Below are 23,066 nucleotides of genomic sequence, written 5' to 3' on the forward strand. Positions count from 1 at the left end.
GTCCTAGCCTTAATATTTCATATTGGGTGTCATATTAAGGACTTTAAATCAACTATCTTGAATATCTCCCAAAAAGATGTCTGGTCTAGACATTTATGATCTTCCCAAATCTCTTGAAACAAGCTTTCCTAAATGAAGATGATGTTCCATGGATATCACACTTCTTTCACCTCCTCCAATTATTCTCCCTAACCCACAAGTTCCTAAAAAGTTTAAGGTCACTCAAGCCCTATTGGCAAGGCAAGGTCTAGGTGTGATCACATCTTGGAGATGTAGTCACATATTAACAAGTCGGGAGAGTTGGGTGTCAAAGTCTTGAGAAAGTTGGTGGCTCAACTACTTTCTAAGTCACATAGTGAGTTCTTTTGGAAATCCTATGAAACAGACTAAGACAAGACCCTTAATGATCTTATCTATTTGCTAAGATCAACTTCCTAAAACGCTATGGACATTGACAATGATGACATTGGATATCCAGTAAAGCTCTCTCTTCCCAATGGAAAGGGATCGGCCATAGTCAACTCGGTTGACCCAATGGTAAAGAGAGAGGCGAAGTCTGAGATAGTCCCATTATCAAGGGTCCATAGGTAACTATTGCCAAAGGAAGGGGCATTGGTTACGAAGCTGCCAAATTTACCTAAGGATGTTAAAGTCAATAAGTTTGGCGCTACTTCTGGTAAAGTCCATTGTCTAACTCTATTAAGTACATGATGATTCTGATCGCGAAGATGGATTTCAATCGCATGGTTCGTTGATCAGAATTTTGGGCTATTACTTAAGAGTTATGATATTTATATTGCTTAGGAATAGATAACAACAAGGTTTTCATATGGATTGTAAGGATAAGTTTTTCCGCAAGTTTTAAAATAAAAGAAAAGGTTTTGATTTTATTTATTTTAAGTATCCTTACAATGGCATTTGTGAAAAGTTGTTGCTTATAAGATTCCATTGATAGCAATATTGGAAAAATGGATTTGATTCTTTCGGTTGTGGTAGTGTCTAATATTACCAAATAAGGAAAGATTCTCATCACCCAAGGTTCAATTGGACCGAAACTTGGAATCATGCAAGTTGTATAGTATGATGAATGAGAACTTTCAGCTTGGAAAATTAAGACTAATTCCTTATGTGAATAAGGAAAGGACTAAGGGATCGAGTACACATTCTTGTGCACTGGTCAAGTCCACCACAAAAGATCAAGAAGACTGTTCGTCATGATTTACTTAAGTTCAGTAAATATGGTTATACTTATAAGTTTAAGTATAAGTCTGTAGCATTGGAGAAGTTTCAATGTGAGACAGAACGAATAAGAAGAATCAAAGTATGGTAGAAAGATAAAAGTTTCTCAATCTGAAAAGATGGGAGAGTACTTTAATATCATGTTTATGATCATCTTAATGATTAAGATACCATATCACAATTGGTCCTCTAAAGTCATCTTAGTGCATTCTTATGACTAAGAAGAGGAGTCATGAATTGTTGAAATGGTTAAATCAAAAAGATGAGTCATACTTCGTTCCAAAACAATTCTTAGAGTCATACTCCAAGATTGTAACTTGAGTGATATATCTTAAAGAGCGTTTGTTAACACTAGTCAAATGTAAGAGTAAAAGGTTATCTACTCTTGTACATTTGAAATTGGTAAGTTGTGATGTTGTGGATAAAACAGAGACCAACTTAGGCCAATTGTGTAAAGTGTTAGTCTTGATAAAGAATCCGCACTATCTCTTGAATATTTGACAAGGGAGTCTTATATGTCAAGAGGACAGTGGGAGTCTTAAAGCTCTTGAAAGTTTCAAGACTTAATCAAGAATAAAACCTAAAGTCCTTCACTAGCACACGACTTGAGGTTTATAACCTATCGTGTTGAAATTTTTGTGCCTATTCAAGTTGGCTTTGCATAGGAGTTCTGAGAGTTCTCAATTGGTTGCACAACTACTTGGAAGCAATGGCAGGCACCTGAGCTGCCAAATGGCAAGAATTTAAGATTGCACAAGTTTAATCAATATGAGTTTGGATTTGTCACTAACCTTGTCTTGTGATTATGGTTTTGACAAATTCACATGGATAAGAACACATACACTATTAAATCTAAGTGTCATAAGGTTTCTCTCCGATTCATGAAAATGATGGTGAGGAAACACTTTCACTAAGTAGATTTTAGCTAGATAGCAATTGTGATATTTGCATTCTCAAAGTCGTTAGTGGAGCGTGTGTGGTTTACCGGCACACTAACATGGACTTGTGAGAAGTGGCAAAGGTCTAAACAATTGAGACTATGATTACGGCATCCCTTTTCATAGTTCTAAAATTGTTTAGACACACATGTGAGCTATCTAAGAGAGGTGTATGATTTTGATAAAGTTTTATCAAAACAATCTAGTATCAGAAATCTGAACTTTGGTAAGAAAGTCAGCTGATTTCTGAGTACATGTCAAAGCTAGTGGGAGCATAAGTGTTATGTTAATAATCATCATGTTAGTGGGAGCATGATAATTATGACAAAGGTTGCAAGTTAGCAATGTTAATTATAGAAAACAAAAGTTTCGATTCGTGAGGTTGCAGGGGTTGAAAAAGTTGTTTTGCTATAATTAAGGGAGAGGAAATTATACTTCATTTCAATTCTAAAAGCTTAGATTGAGATTTTAATCGTATTTAATCAAGGATATATATATGAATTTCATGTTGGAATGGCTCAACATAAGGAAATTCTATATATGGGTCCATTATTTGCGTTCTAAAATTCGATTATGATTACGGCATCCCTTTTCATAATCTGAATTTTGAGAACTTGGCAAATTGAAAGGAAATATTATAGCAAAAGACTGGTTTAGTCTTTATGTGAGACATCATGAATCGTGTCCCATATGCTTCGGATATAGGATCGATTACATGTGCTATATTCATCCTTCCTAAAATTTTCCAAATGCCTGGGGCATTATGAAGGGAAAAGGTCTAGAATTGGATATGACCAAAATGATTAAGCAATTGTCGAGGACAATCTAAGGTTTACCAAAGATTGGTTGCTCAAGGACAGTTGGAAGTATAATGTTAATTCTGGAAGGACCATATTGACATAATCTGTAAGGAGGCAACTCTTGTTCAGAAGTGATAGTCAAAATGGAATATGGAAATGTTTCAAAGTTAGAAATTATTCAATCTGTGTAAGATTAGGAAACTTAATGAAAGAAGGATGTTTCCAAGGAGCTGATCTCCTTTGGAATGCTCTGTAATGATTGTTGTCAAGTCTTTCTGACTTCGTGCATAATCATTAAGAGGATCAATGCATATAAGTTTAGAATCTAACAGATTTCAGTAAATGGCATGAATTTGGAATTCTTGCATTTGCAGTAAGGATTTGGGACTGTGAAAAGAGGATCATTGGAGTGATGTTCAATTGATCTATTTTACAAAGTAAAGATCATAGACAAACATAGTATGCATACTTGGTGTATGGCATGACTAGTGTTTAGAAAAACATAGTGTACATGCTTGGAGCATGGGACAACTATTGTTTTAAATTCAAGTATAAAGTTGATAAAACCGAAACAATGAATAATGAGTAATCAGTATGGTGATAAATAAAAGTGTTTATTTATATTCATAGGGTTTGATACCATATTTGATTCATTCATTCTTGTGTTTCACTTTGCATGTTTTGACTTCCAGAATAACTAAGTCGCTCTTCCTGAATGATTAAGTTATTCAAACCATCCACAGTCGGTCATATGTTGGAAGTAGATATGAATCAAGACTGTCATGGGTTGGTTTGTAGAGGTCCAAGTTGGTGGACAAAGTGGTGCTACAACACTCATGAGTGCTCATAAGTTCTGTGTATTGGATTCAACCCGCACTCATTTGAATCACTTCATGGATTTTATCACGAGTGATCATGAGACGATAATATCTTATATTCTTCAAACCTAGAGATAAGAGTTGTTACTATGAGTTGGTTATACATTGATTGCACGAAAACGCATTGGTAACTCGATGTTATAAAACGTGCCTTTGTGTATGATTCAACAAGTAGTAGAACAAGCCATATGAGTCGAAGTTTATCCATTCCTTTTACCTTCGGGATAAAAGCGATATCTGTGGGCCCCTCGATGATTTAAAGATGATACATGTGAGTGCTTGGCCAAGCCAGGACTGATTTGATTTGTTCAATTAGTCAGTCATCATGAATCGAAAATCGGGAAACAACAAATGGACAGAGAGAATGATTGATAATCCATGTCTCAGTCCATATGATATCTAGAATGGAGGAATATATGATCCCTTATCTAATGGACAAGTCATTGACAAAGGTCAGAGTTCATCGACAAGGTCAGAGTTCGACAGAAGCTTTTGAGAGCTACGATTGCTGATCGGTTCCTGAAGTCATACGCAATAATAGTTTTAGACTTATCCAAGTGGGAGACTGTTGGATTAATGTCTAAGTCCATAACTATAATTGGTAAGACTTGACCCGACCCGGCATGGTCCATTTGGGTTGCATGGCATCATGCATTTGGATAGACTATAATGAGAGAAATAACACTTAAGGTTGGTTAATATATTATAAGTTCGAATATATTAATAAGGTTATTTAATTAGTATTGATCAAGAATTAATTTGGAATTAATTAAGTGATCAAAAGGAGACTAATTAAATATATGGGTTGATTGTGTAAATCATTCATTCTTATATATGTGGGCTTGTGATCCAAGATTCCTTATGTTGGACTAAGTCCATGGGGTGACCCATGGATACTCCATGGAGGTTAAAATCCATGGAGTATAAGGAATGGGTAAAGTTATGAGTTACATGGTGTAACCCTAATAGCCACCATATAAAAGAATCCCATGGCTCAAGAAATCGTGCACTAATGTGTGAGTGTGAGGGCTAGACGATTTCAAGGAGTGTTCAAGTTTCTCTCAAGTTATTCCAAGTGTATTTGGTGTTGTGTGAACCATTTGAGGTGTCACACTTGGGGCACTAGGCACTCAAGCTTCATGAAGACATTCTACATCAAAGAGGTAGGTATTCTATCTTGTTATATTTATTATTTTGTATGCTAGATTAGGATAATACCTTGGATGTTCATAATTGTATGTATAATAGAGAAAACATAGATCCAAGGTATTTAGGGTTGCATGTACACTTAGGAGTGTTAGAATGCTCATAACCCAACAATAAAGTCCATCATTTATTTAAAATCCCCGCCCTCAACAAAGGATATCCAAAGACTAATAGGAACAGTAGTAGCCCTAAAAAGGTTCATCTCAAGATCATCATAGAAGTGTAAACCTTTCTATGACATCTTGAAGAAGAGCAAAAGGATTGAGTGGACCAAAGAGCACGGAGATGCTTTTCAGGAACTTAAAAATTATTTATGTTTAGAACCCTTATTGGTTAAAACCACTAGCTGGGGAACCATTCCTCCTATACCTCTCAGTCAACACTGTAAGTGATGTTTTAGCCAAGGATCTTAACGGAGACCAACATCTCATCTACTATGTAAGTAATAGTCTCTTGGATCCTGAAACTAGGTACTCCCATCTTGAAAAAACTAATACTTGCATTAGTAACTACTTCCACAAAATTAAGACATTGTTTTGAAATACATACTATACATGTAAGAACTAATTACCCCATTAAGAATGTTATGCGAAAACCAAAGATTTCAAGTAGGATGCAAAATATGATATCAAATATGAACCGAGATCAGCAATAAAATCACAAGCACTAGCAGACTTTGTGGCTGATTTCAATGATGATCTACAACCTGAAGCAGAATTCGAAAGCACGGAACTCCAAAAAGAAGAAAACAAGGGAAGATGGAAACTCTTCACTAATGGATCTTCCAACTTTAGAGGAATAGTCCTATGGATCATATTAAAATCGCTACAGGAGGACATCATACCCCAGGCAGTCAGCTGTGAACTTGATGCAACTAACAACGAGGCTGAATACGAAGCATGGATCATGCGATTATAGTTGGCCAATGATCTTCAGGTATTCCTTGATTCCTTATTATTAACTAATAATTTTAATGGATTGTATCCAGTAAAAGGAAAAATACTAGCACTATACCTCCAGATCCTCAAAAAATTGCCTCCGAATTTGAAGCTTTCAGCCTAAGCCAAATTCCCAGAGAAGAAAATGTCGAGGCAGACACACTGGCCAACCTAGGATCTTCCCTCCGGAACCCTCTAGAAGTCGGGATCCATATAACCCACATATTGATCCCAACAATAAAAGATCCCTCCAATAAACCAGACAGTCCCAGTGACCATGATCAAACGACCAACATAGCAATAATCTAAGATCCTAATCCTCAATCACTTCCTCAACATCCTAATCGTCAGGATCGCGGCATTCAGGATCCTGTACAAAGTTTAAATTCTGGATCCAACCCATTGTTGACTATATCCAAAATAGCATGATTCCAAGAGAAGAAAAAAGCAATAAATCGTTCTGGATGAGGGTCTCGCGCTTCGTGATGATCCAAGGAAAGCTATACAGGAAAACCCACTATAACTGGGGAAAATTCCACTTCAGATAATAACTGGGGAAAATTCCACTATAATTGGGGAAAACCCCACTTCAAATAATAATTGGAGAAAATCCCATAATAACTAGGGAAAATCCCACTTCGAATAATAAATGGGGAAAATTCCAACTCATAAGATAACATGATAATCTTATAAACCTTAGAATTTGACTGAGGAGGATCTCAATTTAGGATAACACGATAATGTTATAAAACTTAGATTTTTACTTTCGGATCTTAACATATGTTCAAAAATAAGAGGGTTGCCAAGTTACTAGAGCGTGAAATGATCCCCTTATTCACATCCCATAATTAGATATCGTGCATCTAAGCGAGGTGTAGAAACCTTATATCATGTGGAAGAGGTCATTAACTCTTTAAACTTTAGAGTGGATTAAGTACTTTTAATCGTAGGAGAGAGCATTAGTCTCTATTCGTAGTTATTAGGAGTTACATCCTTATAGGGACCCTGCCAAAACTCGGGATCCCTATAACCCCCATATTGATCCCAGCGATAAAAGATCCATCCAATAAACCAAAAGATCCTTTTTAACATGATCAAACGACCAACATAGGAATAATCGAAGATCCTGATCCTCAATCACTTCCTCAAGATCCTAATCGTCAGGATCCCAACATTCAGGATCCTCTGCAAACTTCAAAATCTTGGATCCAACCCATTGTTGACTATCTATAGAAAAGCATGATTCCAAGAGAAGAAAAAAGCAATGGATCATTCTGGATGAGGGTCTCGCGCTTCATGATGATCCTAGGGAAGCTATACAGGAAATCCATGGTTGGTCCATACTTGAGATACTTGGAATGTCATAAAACTATGAAAGGACTAAAGGACATACACAAAGGATATTGTGGTAATAATATTGGGGGCAGATCCTTATGCTCCAAAGTGATAGTGATGGGGTAATACTTGCCAACGATGAAGAAAGATGCCTTCCAATATGGACAAAGATGTACTACTTGTCAAAGTCATATTAACATCCTTCATCAACCTACCAAACTGTCACACCCCAAAACCGGAACGGCGGAAACGTTCTGGGGTGGAGAACGTCATGTATAGTATCACAACAAAGCATAATAGTAAACAAGCAACCACATCCATTGCATTAATAGAATAATTTTAATACAAGCGTGTTCTGTATAGTTTGTAAGACACCAAAAATGAATGATCAAAATAAAAGATGAGTCTTGTATGTGCTCCATCTTCTCAAAAGCTTCATCGGTACATGTCTACTGATGACCTGAGAATACAAGTTATTTTGAAAGAGTTTATCAGCATAACACTGGTGAGTTCATAAGTATTTAGTGTCATTGCTTGTATGAAAATGTTTGTAACAACGTAGTATACATGTTTGTAAATGTTTGTAAGTAGTTGAACTCTCTAGAAAATCCTATATTTTCTACTGAAATGTAGCCTTCTACCAAGACCCGACTGTTTGTATGTTTGTTCTTTTGTAGTGTAAGAGTTTTCCTCAATGAAACTATCATTATGAAAATATAGTTTACTTAAATGTGTATGTGACAAGGTCACAAGTAAATGTAATAGGAAAATAATGTTTTACCTCAACAGTGACAATGCTGGTTATAAAGTGATGAAACATAGACTCCAGGTAGTACTAAATGTACAGTACACCTCGGGGAGTCTAAAGTAATAAAAATGTAGACTCCAGGTGGTATCAAATGAACAATACGCCTCGGAGAGTCTAAAGAAATGAATGCAGACTCCAGGTGGTATTAAATGTACAATACGCCTCGGAGAGTCTGTTTTGCCTTTAATTCTTAATTGGTTAATTAAAGGTTTGAATGTGAACTCGTATGTAACCATGCTGATCGACGGCTGAATAACTGATGACCCTCCGATGTCATATGTAGTGAGGTAACATTCTGTCCCCTTGGCCTTTCGGCTGGGACTGTAGCTAGCAGTCAGGGTGTGGGAGTGTCCGTCCCGTATAGATCTATACACACAATGCCCGCTCTCCCTCCAGGAGACTCTGGTTACAAAGTGATACCACAATGAAGTGTCGTATCGAGAAGTAGTATGTCACATTCTGTTTATAGTATTCAAATGTTTGTGTAGTAATTCTTAGTGTAGTAATGTTTTCTCTGTACTAGTGTATAGTATAATCTCTTGTATAGTGTATATTATATTCTCTTGTATAGTGTATCGTGTTTTATCTTGTATAGTGTATAGTATGTATTGTTTCTCAATGTAGTACTTATGTAGTGACTCGTAAATGTACTGACTCTTGTATGTATCATTGTAGTAGTAATAGTGAGTAGTAATCCCTTAACTATAACTATTATAGTTAAAATAGTAATGTTGTTTGTATGCCTTCGTTACACAAAGGTATTGAACTGAAGTGAAAGCTTTTATATCCGACACACACATATCTATATATATATATATATATATATATATATATATATATATATATATATATATATATATATATATATATATATAACTAAGAGTTCAACGACATTCGGACAAATAACAGGATACCCTAAGTCCACAACCAAACAAGGAACAGGAAATAAGGTGAGCTATCAGTCCTAAGTCCTTCAAGTCTTACTTATATAAATATATTAGTGTAGATATGAGTTTGAAAATAATGTAAGTTTAAGAAGGTTTGAAAACAGTTTTAGTATCTAAAATAGTTTGATAAAGGGTTGAAGTGCTTGAAATCCATAAGTTTGATAGTAATTTGAAAGTAATAGAAAATCCTTCTGTTTGTTCTAGACATTAATCACATGTAATTAAAGCAATATCTAGAATGTTTCAACTTGTATTCCCCCCCCCCCCCATTAAAGCATTTGAAATCATTTCAAAGGTTGATTAAGGGGTATGAACTCACATGTAGTGAGTGGTTGGAATGAACGGATGGTATAGGATGCTAAGTGTCAAGTGAAGACTTGAACACACATGGATCCTATTAACATATAAAGACACATATATGAATACAATTAGTCATTTAACAACTAATTAACCAAGTTAAGACACCCTAGGACATGGAAAACACTTTGATTCAAGTGCTAGAAGTACCAAGGGTTGCATCTAAGGGTTGTAAAGCCACTTAAGGGAGTTTTCGGTCCAAGTGGTATGTTTCTTGGAGTTTTCGGTCCTTGGGGTTTTCGGTCCATATGGTTTTCGGTCCACATGGTTCTCGGTCCATGAGGTTAAGACCGAAAACTCAAGATATTTGGTGCATGTGGTGTTTTTCAAGGGCTTTCAAACATGCATAGGGGTTCTAAGTTTCATCCAAAGCCTTAAGTGAGTTTTAAGGTCTTAAAGGCACCTTTCTTTAGGGTTTTCGGTCAAAGGAGATATACTATACCGAAAACTCCCTTTGTTCTTGGAAAATGATGATTTCAAGGCCCTAAATCAAGTATCCTTACTAGATAACAAGTATAGGAGATAGATACTTACAATATGGAAGCAAAGAAGGGTGTTTTAGGCCCAAAACACTAGTGTGTGTTCTTGGTGTTCTTGAAGAACACTTGAAGATCTAAGAAAAAGAGAAGATTTCATGGATGAAATCATGTATAACTACTAGATGAAGTGTTGTATCAACAAATCAAGAGAAGAAACACTTACATTTTTGGAAGATTTGGAAGAAGCTCTTATGATACTTGAGAGAGAATGTGGGTGTTCTTGAGTTTGGAAGTAAGAAATGAGGAAGGAAGGAGTAAACTCACGCCTTAAGCATGAGTTCTCGGTCAAAGGGGTTTTCGACCCAAACCCTCATGTTTGGCCGTAACACCTTATTAAGGTGTTATTTGTTTTATTTGTTCCCCGATAATCCTAGAAAATACTTCCTTTCGTTTATTTTCTCGAAGAATAAATATCTAAAAATACCCAAACGGACTTTAAACCGAGCTAAAAATTAGCAGAAATGAATTTGACTTTTAATTGAAGTGTTTGACTGTAGAGTTCGTACAAAAGAAAATTTCGGGTTGTCACATCATCCCCCCGTTAGAGGGAATTTCGTCCCGAAATTAGAGCTCAAGAAACTAAGTTATTACAAATAACTAAGTGAAAAGATGAGGATATTTAAGTTTCATTTGATCCTCGCGCTCCCAAGTGAACTCCGGTTCTCGCTTGGCTTTCCAGCGAACCTTCACGATTGGGATGCAGCTTTGTTTCGTTCGCTTGACCTCTCGGTCCATGATCTCTACAGGTTCTTCCACGAAGTTGAGGCTCTCGTTGATCTCGATCTCATCGAGTGGAATTACAAGAGTCTCGTCGGATAGGCACTTTTTCAAGTTCGAGACGTGGAAGGTAGGATGTACGTTACTAAGCTCGTGGGGTAGATTGAGTTTGTATGCTACAGGGCCGATTCTAGCGAGAATCTCGAAAGGCCCTATGTATCTTGGATTTAGCTTTCCATGCTTTCCGAAGCGTATCAAGCCCTTCCAGGGTGACACTTTCAAAAGGACTCGGTCTCCCACCTGGAATTCCAAAGGTTTCCTCCGTTTGTCTGCGTAGCTTTTCTGTCGGTCTCTAGAGGCTTTCAATCATTCACGAATCTGAACGATCTTTTTTGTCATTTCCCGAATGATCTCCGGACCCGTGAGAGTGCTGTTAGGAACTCGTCCTTTAGCTAACTGAGTGTCACCCACCTCAGCCCAGCACAGAGGGGATCTGCACTTCCGGCCATAGAGGGCTTCAAAAGGAGCAGCCTTGATGCTCGTGTGATAACTGTTGTTGTAGGAGAATTCAACAAGGGGTAAGTGAGTATCCCATGTTTTCCCAAAGTCGATCACACAGGCTCGCAACATATCCTCCAAGGTTTGGATAGTTCTCTCACTTTGTCCGTCTGTCTGTGGATGGTAGGCTGTACTCATGTCCAGCCTAGTTCCTAGGGAACTTTGTAGCGACTGCCAGAACCTCGAAGTGAATCTACTATCTCTATCGGAGATAATAGATATAGGAACACCATGCAGTCGTACGATCTCCCTAATGTATGTTCTTGTGAGCTTCTCCATTTTGTCGGTCTCTTTGATGGGTAGGAAGTGCGCGGACTTGGTCAATCTGTCGACGATGACCCAAATGGTATCAAGCCCACCCGTTGTCTTGGGTAGCTTGGTTATGAAGTCCATAGTGATCCGCGCCCACTTCCATTCAGGTATCTCTGGTTGCTGAAGTAGACCTGATGGTTTCTGGTATTCGACCTTAACCTTTGCGCAAGTAAGGCATTTACTCACGAAGGTAGCAATCTCTGCTTTCATGTTAGGCCACCAGTATAGCTTTTTAAGATCCAGATACATCTTATCTGAACCCGGGTGGACGGAATATCGAGTGTTGTGCGCTTCCTTCATGCCCAAGTCTCTGAAGCCACTGTGTCTCGGTGTCCAGATCCGGTCCATGAGATATAAGGATCCGTCACCCTTGACTTCCAAGTTCTTATCCATTCCACGTAGGGATTCTCCCGCCACATTTTCAGGTTTTAAGGCTTCGAACTGAGCCTCCTTAATCTGTGCGGATAGATGCGATTGGATAGTCATAGTTAATGACTTGACTCTTCGTCCAGAATATTCTTTTCGACTTAGGGCGTCTGCTACCACGTTGTCTTTACCCGGATGATAACGAATTTCGCATTCGTAGTCATTGAGTAGTTCGACCCACCGTCGTTGTCTCATATTGAGCTCCTTCTGGTTGAATATGTGTTGTAGGCTTTTGTGGTATGTAAAGATAGTGCTTTTCGTACCATACAGGTAGTGTCTCCAGATCTTCAGGGCGAATACAACCGCTCCTAATTCGAGATCGTGTGTGGTGTAGTTGACCTCGTGTGTCTTCAGTTGTCTTGAGGCGTAGGCGATGACCTTACCTCGTTGCATCAGAACACAACCGAGCCCCTAGTTGGATGCATCGCAGTATACCACGAAGTCGTCTATCCCTTCGGGGAGGGATAGTATCGGTGCGGTGCATAAGGCTTGCTTCAGCGTTTGGAACGCCTTCTCTTGTTTCTCTTCCCAGTCGAAGGCCATGCCGTTCTGGGTCAATGTCGTAAGGGGTTTAGCAATTCGAGAGAAGTTCTGTATGAACCTGCGGTAGTAGCCAGCGAGGCCTAGAAATTGAAGAATTTATGTAGGCGTCTTCGGTGCTGACCAGTTCTCGATGGCTTTATTTTGGAAGGGTCCACGTGGATTCCTTCTTCGCTAACCACGTGTCCTAAGAATTCGACTCTTCGGATCCAAAATTCGCATTTAGAGAACTTCGCATAGAGCTTCTCTGATCGTAAGGTTCCTAGGACTTGTCGTAAATGATCGCTATGTTCCTCCTTACTTCGAGAGTAGATAAGTATGTCATCGATTAAAACGATAACGAACTGATCTAAGTATGGACGACATACCCTATTCATTAAGTCCATGAATACTGCGGGCACATTGGTCAATCCGAATGGCATCACTACGAACTCGTAGTGTCCGTAACGAGTTCGTAAGGCTGTCTTCGGAACATCCTCCTCAAGCACTCGTAACTGGTGATACCCGGATCTCAGATCAATCTTAGAAAAGTAGCTCGCCCCTTGTAGTTGGTCGAATAAATCGTCTATGCGAGGAAGAGGGTAATGATTTTTTATCGTAAGTTTGTTGAGTTCCTTTTAATCGATGCACATACGGAACGATCCGTCTGTCTTCTTCATGAATAAGACTGGTGCTCCCCAGGGTGAGAGGCTTGGTCTTATAAAGCCCTTGCTGAGCAGTTCGTTAAGTTGACCGGACAGTTCTTGCATCTCAGCAGGTGCTAGACGACAGGGCAATTTGGCTATGGGGGTCGCCCCTGGAATTAAGTCGATTCGGAACTCGACTTGACGTTGTGGGGGTAAACCTGGGAGTTCTTCCGGAAAGACGTCAGGAAAATCGCGTACTACGGGGAGGTCTTTTAGGTCTTTTGTTTTCCGGCTCATATCGAAAACGTGCGCCAGGAATGCACGATATTCCTTACGCAAGTACTTCTGGGCTTGAATACTCGAGATGATACGAAGACTCGTACTGGGTTTTTCTCCGTAGATTAACAAGGTTTCGTTATTCGGTAGGTTCAGGCGGACTGCCTTTTCGAAGCATAGAATATCGGTACGATGGAGACTTAACCAGTCCATGCCCACAACGACATCGAAACTCTTGATTGCTACTGGTATGAGGTCGATTGGAAATGAATGATTATCTAGTGTGAGGGTACAACCTATGTAAATCTAGCTAGAACTCTCTGTCTTTCCGTTGGCCATTTCTACGACGAAGGGTTCTTTTAGTGCTTGCGGTGCTTGATTAAGTAAGTGTTTAAATTTTTGGTTTACGAAGCTCCTCTCGGCCCCACTATCAAATAGGATACAAGCATAAGAGTTATCGAGAAGGAACGTACCCGTGACTACTGTGGGGTCTGCCACTGCTTCATTGTGGCCAATAGCAAGTAGTCTTCCTGCTCATCCCGCATTCCCAGCTTTCGGACAGTTTCTTTTGAAGTGCCTTGTCTCGCCGCACCCGTAGCAGGCCTGGCTCACTCCTGCACCGGGAACCTGATTAATGGGTTTGGGTGGTGTTCTGCAAAACCGGGCGGTATGGCCCTTCCGGTCGCAATTAGTGCAGTGCATTTCCCGGTAGGGGCCGTTATGATGGAAGGAGCACTTGGTGCACTTGGGTAGGCTCCCTGCATATGGTTTGGCTGGTACAGGGGCAGCAGGAGTAGTGGCAGCATGGACAGCCACCATCTGTTGGTTCTTGGAAGAGGGTTGAGCTGATTTGCCCTTCTTTCGGTCCCAACGCTTCCTCTTGTTGTCAGCTGTTTTGGTTGGTGCGGGGGCAGTCATTGTAGTTATTGTTGGAGTAGAAGGAACCTCGTGATCGATGAGCTTTTGGGCCAATTCCTTGGCACTATCAAAGGTTGCAGGGTGTGATACTAGAATGTTCCCTCGATATGGGGCTACCAGACCGCAGATGTATCTTTCAATCTTCTTGCTTTCGGTGGGGACCATGTTGGGACATCGAGTCACCAGGTCGCAGAACCTGGATGTATAAGTCACTATGTCGGAACCCTTCATTTTGAGGTTCCACAGTTCCTCTTCGAGCTTCTGAATTTCGCCCCTCGGGCAGTACTCCCTTGTCATTAGGTCCTTCAGTGTATCCCAGCCCATGGCGTTAGCTGCTACCAATGAGAGTGATTTGACATGGCCATTCCACCACATCAGGGCCCTTTCGGTGAAGGTGCAAGCAGCGAACTTTATCTTGCTTCCTTCAGGGCATGAGCACATCTCGAAGATTGCTTCTGTTCTCTCGATCCATTGGGACATTGCAATGATCTCTCCGGTTCCGTTGAAGTACGTTGGTTTGCAGCTGATGAAATCTTTATAGGTACACTCCCGTGTATGCGGTTGGATTTCACCATGGCTAGAGTTTGTGCCCGTTCCAGCTCCACTTGCACCACCAGAGTTTACTTGGGCCATGGCTGCGGTCACAACTGCTTTGAAACATCACCGCAATGAACTGGTGGTGGTGGAGTTTGATTTGCAGGTCTGCCCCTGGTCGGACGCGGACGAGGCGGCATCTTTCACTAAAAGTTGATAGGGATGATGAAAATAGTAAGAATCATTTGTAAGTATGATGAGAGTGATTCATGGACTAAATCGCCATAGTCCAACTATCAGATAGAGGTATAACAATAGAGTAGGGAAACACAAAGGTAAAGACTTTCCCATAGATTAGATAACTGCCAATATTACTGGTATTAATGATGTAAAATGAATCTGGGAAAAAATGACCTAACAGTAGGTCTTACATCAAACCATAAGGAAAAATTGTTGGCAGCTTAGAAGTCTAGTTAGGGTACTTTAGAAGCTAGGAATGTTTTGCAGACAAGTGCTCCATAGAGCACGGAAAAGAAAGGCTATTCCTTAACCAAAAGAGAAAGGTGAGTCGACATCTTCTACCGGCGACGGGTATCCCTCGGGCGAACCCTCAGATCTGCCAGCTGACGTACAACTTCCTAAAGATGTCGTTCATGAGCTCTCTGGCGTACCCGAAGTTCCATGACTTTGGCTCGGGATGCAGATAGATGTTGTTGCAGAGCTTCATTGGTCCTCCTAGTCCTATCCATAGCCTCTTCGAGTTGGCAAATGCGGACTGTGTTAAGGCCAGAGTTGGCGTCCACTTCCATCACTCGGTCGATGGCTGCACGAAATTGCTCGTCATTCCGGGCGATCCTTCGGACCATAACGGGTAAGACTCGGTCAGTGGAGCTTCCCTCGCTTATGTTGTAAAAGCTTCGGTCTCCGTGGAAAGGTAAAGACTGACCCTGCTCATCACTCCATCGATTCAAGGTTGTTGCCCACAAAGGAGTGGGACCTTGAAATGTCGGACGGGGGTTGAGGTTTGGAATTGGAACCTCTTGGGGAAGGTTGTTGACCTCTGGTTCGGAGTCGGAGCCATCCGAAAAGCCTTCTGCGAGGTGATCATCCAAAGGGATTAGGTGATCATCTTCTGGCTCATCATCAAGCACCCCACCAATGCCTTGGTTGGGATAATACGGATCGCCGGGGAGATGGAAGCCAGCCATCTTATCTACGCGAGAATAGGGGAAAAGAATAGTTAATAGACGTACTAATACGGACCCTTCTTAGATTGCACGTAAGTAATTATAGTAACACAAAATACTCCTATAGTATTTTAGGTTTATGTTCTGTTCTAATGTTCTCGTTGTAGTAGTGTTGGTAAGTTTTTAGACTTGTTGCAACACCACAATCATTCTTAGGCACATGCTAGTCACTCCTCGGAAAATATAGTTGATCAGGCTATATCCCCCTAGGTTTGACTATATGTCTCTAAGCCTAATTGCGTTGTTCAACAATCATAATACTTTTGTTCTTATCTAGTATGATATTGACCCTGGTATGAATAGATGTATATATACTTAGTTAAATATTTCATTATTTAAAAGTATATATTCTTGGTCAGAGTGTTTTAATCCCGATGCGTTTATAGTTCGTATATCTTTTATGGGTTGATATACTTGATTCACTATAAACAGTGCTCTGATACCAATCTGTCACACCCCAAAACCGGAACGGCAGAAATGTTCTGAGGTGGAGGACGTCATGTACAGTATCACAACAAAGCATAATAGTAAACAAGCAACCACATCCATTGCATTAATAGAATAATCTTAATACAAGCGTGTTCTGTATAGTTTGTAAGACACCAAAAATGAATGATCAAAATAAAAGATGATTCTTGTATGTGCTCCATCTTCTCAAAAGCTTCATCGGTACCTGTCTACTGATGACCTGAGAATACAAGTTATTTTGAAAGAGTTTATCAACATAACGCTGGTGAGTTCATAAGTATTTAGTGTCATTGCTTGTATGAAAATGTTTGTAACAACGTAGTATACATGTTCGTAGCTGTTTGTAAATGTTTGTAAGTAGTTGAATTCTCTAGAAAATCCTATATTTTCTACTGAAATGTAGCCTTCTACAAAGACCCGACTGTTTGTATGTTTGTTCTTTTGTAGTGTAAGAGTTTTCCTCAATGAAACTATCATTATGAAAATATAGTTTACTTAAATGTGTATGTGACAAGGTCATAAGTAAATGTAATAGGAAAATAATGTTTTACCTCAGCAGTGACACTGCTGGTTATAAAGTGATGAAACACAGACTCCAGGTAGTACTAAATGTACAGTACACCTCAGGGAGTCTAAAGTAATAAAAATGTAGACTCCAGGTAGTATCAAATGAACAATACGCCTCGGAGAGTCTGTTTTGCTTTTAATTATTAATTGGTTAATTAAAGGTTTGAATGTGAACTCGTATGTAATCATGCTGATCGACGGCTGAATAACTGATGACCGTCCGGTGTCATATGTAGTGAGGTAACATTCTGTCACCCCTTGGCCTTTCGGCTGGGACTGTAGCTAGCAGTCAGGGTGTGGGAGTGTCCGTCCCGTATAGACCTATACACACAATGCCCGCTCTCCCTCCAGGAGACTCTGGTTACAAAGTGATACCACAATGAAGTGTCGTATCGAGAAGTAGTATGTCACATTCTGTTTATAGTATTCAAATGTTTGTGTAGTAATTCTTAGTGTAGTAATGTTTTCTCTGTACTAGTGTATAGTATAATCTCTTGTATAGTGTATAGTATATTCTCTTGTATAGTGTATCGTATGTTCTCTTGTATAGTGTATAGTATGTATTGTTTCTCAATGTAGTACTTATGTAGTGACTCGTAAATGTACTGACTCTTGTATGTATCATTGTAGTAGTAATAGTGAGTAGTAATCCCTTAACTCTACCTATTATAGTTAAAATAGTAATGTTGTTTGTATGCCTTCGTTACACAAAGGTACTGAACTGAAGTGAAGGCTTTTATATCTAACACATATATATATGATATATAACTAAGAGTTCAACGACATTCGGACAAATAACAGGATACCCTAAGTCCACAACCAAACAAGGAACAGGAAACCAGTCCTAAGTCCTTCAAGTCTTACTTATATAAATATATTAGTGTAGATATGAGTTTGAAAATAATGTAAGTTTAAGAAGGTTTGAAAACAGTTTTAGTATCTAAAATAGTTTGATAAAGGGTTTTGAAGTGCTTGAAATCCATAAGTTTGATAGTAATTTGAAAGTAATAGAAAATCCATCTGTTTGTTCTAGACATTAATCACATGTAATTAAAGCAATATCTAGAATGTTTCAACTTGTATTCCCCCCCCCCCATAAAAGCATTTAAAATCATTTCAAAATTTGATTAAGGGGTATGAACTCACCTGTAGTGAGTGGTTGGGATGAACGGATGGTATAGGATGCTAAGTGTCAAGTGAAGACTTGAACACACACGGATTCTATTAACATATAAAGACACATATATGAATACAATTAGTCATTTAACAACTAATTAACCAAGTTAAGACACTCTAGGACATGGAAAACACTTTGATTCAAGTGCTAGAAGTACGAAGGGTTGCATCTAACGGTTGTAAAGCCACTTAAGGGACTTTTCGGTCCAAGTGGTATGTTTCTTGGAGTTTTCGGTCCTTGGGGTTTTCGGTCCATATGGTTTTCGGTCCACATGGTTCTCGGTCCATGAGGTTAAGACCGAAAACTCAAGATATTTGGTGCATGTGGTGTTTTTCAAGGGCTTGCAAACATGCATAGGGGTTCTAAATTTCATCCAAAGCCTTAAGTGAGTTTTAAGGTCTTAAAGGCACCTTTCTTTAGGGTTTTCGGTCAAAAGAGATGTACTATACCGAAAACTCCCTTTGTTCTAGGAAAATGATGATTTCAAGGCCCTAAATCAAGTATGCTTACTAGATAACAAGTATAGGAGATAGATACTTACAATATGGAAGCAAAGAAGGGTGTTTTAGGCCCAAAACACTAGTGTGTGTTCTTGGTGTTCTTGGTGTTCTTGAAGAACACTTGAAGATCTAAGAAAAAGAGAAGATTTCATGGATGAAATCATGTATAACTACTAGATGAAGTGTTGTATCAACAAATCAAGAGAAGAAACACTTACATTTTTGGAAGATTTGGAAGAAGCTCTTATGATACTTGAGAGAGAAAGTGGGTGTTCTTGAGTTTGGAAGTAAGAAATGAGGAAGGAAGGATTAAACTCATGCCTTAAGCATGAGTTCTCGGTCAAAGGGGTTTTCGGCCCAAACCCTCATGTTTGGCCGTAACACCTTATTAAGGTGTTATTTGTTTTATTTGTTCCCCGATAATCCTAGAAAATACTTCCTTTCGTTTATTTTCTCGAAGAATAAATATTCGGACTTTAAACCGAGCTAAAAATTAACAGAAATGAATTTGACTTTTAATTGAATTGTTTGACTATAGAGTTCGTACAAAAGAAAATTTTGGGTCGTCACACAAACCATTTCATCCTTTTATTTTCCTTTGGCCATTCATTAAATGGAGAATGGATATAGTTGGAAAGTTACCAAAAGATCCTGGTGGAAAGATCTTCATGCTAGTAATGAAAGACTATTTCTCAAAATGGATAGAGGATGAAGCCTTTGTTTATATACGAGGCAAAGAGGTAGTCTCAATTATCAAACGCAATATCCTGACCAGATTCGGTATCCCTACCGAGATCATATGCAACAATGGATCCCAATTAATAAGCAAAAGGACTAGAGACTTTTTCACGAGTTGGGGAATTAAAATGATAATGTCCACTCCTGTCCATCCTCAAGATAATGATTAATTTGAATCCAGAAACAAGAGCATAATCAACAATTTGAAGAAAATATTAGACGAAAAGAAAGGAAGATGGGTAGACAAACTTCCTTTCGTCCTATCGGTGGATAGTGATACATATATGATCAATGTGGACTCCAAAGGTGACGAATTGATGCTTTTCGGGTGGGATGGTGATGTGTCAAGTTGTATTATGGCTAACTTTGTTTGCATGGTGACTTGGACGAATTAAGGGCTACTTTTTAAAACTTCATAAAGTTATCAACCGTTACTTTTTGCTTCATAACTCCTCCTAGTTGTTTTTGGTGACATTTAGTGGATTAGGGTTACATCTTAATGGAGTTATTTGGGTTCTTTAAGATTCTAGGTGTTACTTTCGTGGTACTTCAAGTTTTAGATGTTTTTTTATGTTTTGAGGAGTTACGTTTAGCCTCATTTACTAGCTTTAATAAGTGGTTGGTTGGTTTGCTTGTGTAAGGAGAAGACACGAATTTTATTCAAAGAACCTTTGTTCACTTTGAATTATTGTTATAATTCACTACTTATCATTATTTGGACATGTTCTTGACTTGATACGAATTCAATCCAATAGGTCTTGGATTGTTTTCACCGATATACAAATTAATAGGTCTAGAGTTGTTACTAATATATCCATACCTTTGTATACATGTATCATTCGTGGTTGCTATTCTCTATTAATTTACATAAACACTACCCTACTCACTAAATCACACCCATACATGCATCATGTATTGTATCAGAGCCGGTTCTATGGATTGGGAAGATCCTGATTTTCTTCATAATCTTCGTGAAGCCATGAAAAACTTACAAGAAGGGGAAGGCGACAGCCTATATTTGGGCAACCAAGAGTGGTTGAAGAATTCAAGGTGTATGAATTTCCTGAATTTATGGGTGGAACTGATCCTGGATGCCACTTGGAGTGGAAAAGGAAGATTGAAAGAATGTTCAAGTTCAAGGAAATGGATGACGAAAAAAGCTACAAGTATGCCATTATCAAACTAAGTGGTGGGGATTCATTGTGGTTTGAAGGGCTTAAGGCGAAGAGAAGCCGTGAAGGCAAAGAAAAATTTTCTTCTTGGATTTCTCTAAAATGATGACGAAGAAAAAGATATGTTCCTTCTACTCATAGAATTGCCACTTACATGAATATTGTTGATTTGAAGAAAGGAAAAATGAGTGTTGGAGAATACATTGATGAATTTGAAAATTTGTCCGTGATGAGGGATATTGAAGAAGTTAAAGAACAAAAAATGACTCGTTTTCTCAAAGGGTTGAACTACAACATTGCGAATGTTGTGGACTTGTATCCTTATGCTGAATTTGAAACTCTTTGTGGTTTGTGTTTGAAGTTTGAGGGACAAGCCGAAGTACGTTATTGTGGAAGTTCTAGTCTCGAAAATTACAAATCCAAGTTATGGTCTAAACCCAAGTCTAGCAATAGAAAAATTTTGGTTTCTACTCCTTCTGGTTCTAGTAGTGTTCCCGTTGCTCCTAAACTTACTAGTGGTACCAAAGAAACTAGTTTGGAAAACGTTAGATGTTTCAAGTGTCAAGGTTTTGGTCATTACCAAACTGCTTGTCCAACAAAAGGGTGGTGACTTTAAGGGAGGTCGTTGAATGTCGTGAAGAATTGGAGGAAGAAGAGAGGTTGGCAAGTATTTTTCATGATACACAACAAGAAGAGGAAGAGGAGGAGCAGGTAGAGTATGAAGCATCGGTGTATGATATGGTTTTGGTACTTAGAACCCTTAAAACTAAAGGGGTTCAAACTGTGGATGATATTGATCAACGAGACCAATTGTTTCACACCAAATGTTTTCTTAGAGACAAGTGGTGTAGTTTGATTATTGATGGTGGAAGTTTTACTAATGTTGCTTCTAATGAAATGGTGACCAAATTGAATTTGTCTAGTACAAACGATCCAAAACCATATGCCTTTCATTAGATGGATGATGGAAGAAAAATAAAGGTGACAAAACAAGTTCGAGTCGGTCTGACTATGGGGACTTACGAAGATGAAGTGTTGTATGATATTATTCCCATGGATGCATGTCATATCTTGTTAGGGTGTCCTTGGAAATTTGATAGGGACGTGTTACATAGGGGAGGAGTAATGAATATGAATTGAGACACAATAATAAAAAAAATTGTGTTAAAAACCATGTCCCCAACAGCCATAAGATCCATGATATCTAAATAAGTTAGAAAACCTAATCTTTCTATATTTGCTAGTGAAAGGGAGGTGAAGCAAGTTCTTGACCAACGTGATGTGATTTACATGCTTGTGACAAAGAGCATGTAACGGTGGAGAAGACGTTGCATGAAGAAAGCGCTATTGCTTATTTGCTTTTGGAGGTTCAAGATGTATTTCCAAACGAATTACCACTGGGTTTGCCTTTAATCTGTGGTATCGAACACCAAATTGACCATATTCCAGGTGCTCCTTTTTCCAAATAAAGTTGCCTATATATGTAATTCGTAGGTGACAAATGAGTTGCAAAAACAAATTGATGAACTCATGAAAATGGGTTATATTCGTGAAAGCCTAAGTCCTTGTGCTGTTCGAGTGCTATTGGTTCCAAAAAAAGATGGTTCTTGGAGGATGTGTGTTAATTGTAGGGCTGTTAATAACATCACCATAAAATACCATTTTCCTATTCCTAGAGTGGATGATTTGTTGGATGAGTTGCATGGTTCCATTGTGTTCTCAAAATTTATTTGAGAAGTGGTTACCATAATATTCGTATGTGTGAAAGGGATGAATGGAAAACAACCTTTAAAACTACACTTGGCTTGTATGAATGGACCGAGATGCCTTTTGGTCTAACTAATGCACCTAGAACTTTCATGCGACTAATGAATGAAGTGATAGAATCTTTTTTGGGCAGGTTTGTGGTGGTATCCCTCGATTATATCTTGGTATATAACAAGTTCTTGGAGGATCATTTGGTGCATTTAAAGCAATTTTTCGAGACCCTTAAAGCTCAAAAAACTCTATGGGAAGTAAGAAAAATGTTCATTTTTTCGTGGAAGAAGTGGCATTTTTGGGTTTTGTGGTGTCAAGAGATGGCATGTTCGTGGACCCATCCAAAACCGAAGCAATCAAGTCATGGCCTATTCCTACTAACATTTATGAAGTTAGATCATTTCATAGTCTTGCTTTTTTCCATAGAAGATTTTTTTGCGATTTTAGCACCATTGAAAGTCCAATAACAGGTTGTTTGAAGAAATAAATCTTTGCATGGAGGAGAAGAAACTCAAAAGGCATTTTAGAAACTCAAGGCATTGTTATG

The 23,066-nt window shown here is 38.8% G+C and overlaps 1 protein-coding gene across 1 annotated transcript; it reads left to right on the forward strand.

Annotated features, from left to right (window-relative positions):
* Positions 1-20,660: 20,660 nt before the first annotated feature.
* LOC145157671 (uncharacterized) lies at positions 20,661-22,495 on the forward strand. Its single transcript, XM_079076680.1, has 5 exons — positions 20,661-20,829; positions 20,941-21,319; positions 21,364-21,683; positions 22,067-22,137; positions 22,256-22,495. Exons 1-5 carry the CDS (start codon positions 20,661-20,663, stop codon positions 22,493-22,495), a joined length of 1,179 nt encoding a protein of 392 aa, XP_078932806.1.
* Positions 22,496-23,066: the final 571 nt, after the last annotated feature.

The sequence above is a fragment of the Lactuca virosa genome, chromosome 2 (genome assembly GCF_052849685.1).
Source record: "Lactuca virosa cultivar CGN04683 chromosome 2, Lactuca_virosa_CGN04683_v6, whole genome shotgun sequence".
Lineage (NCBI taxonomy): Eukaryota > Viridiplantae > Streptophyta > Magnoliopsida > Asterales > Asteraceae > Lactuca > Lactuca virosa.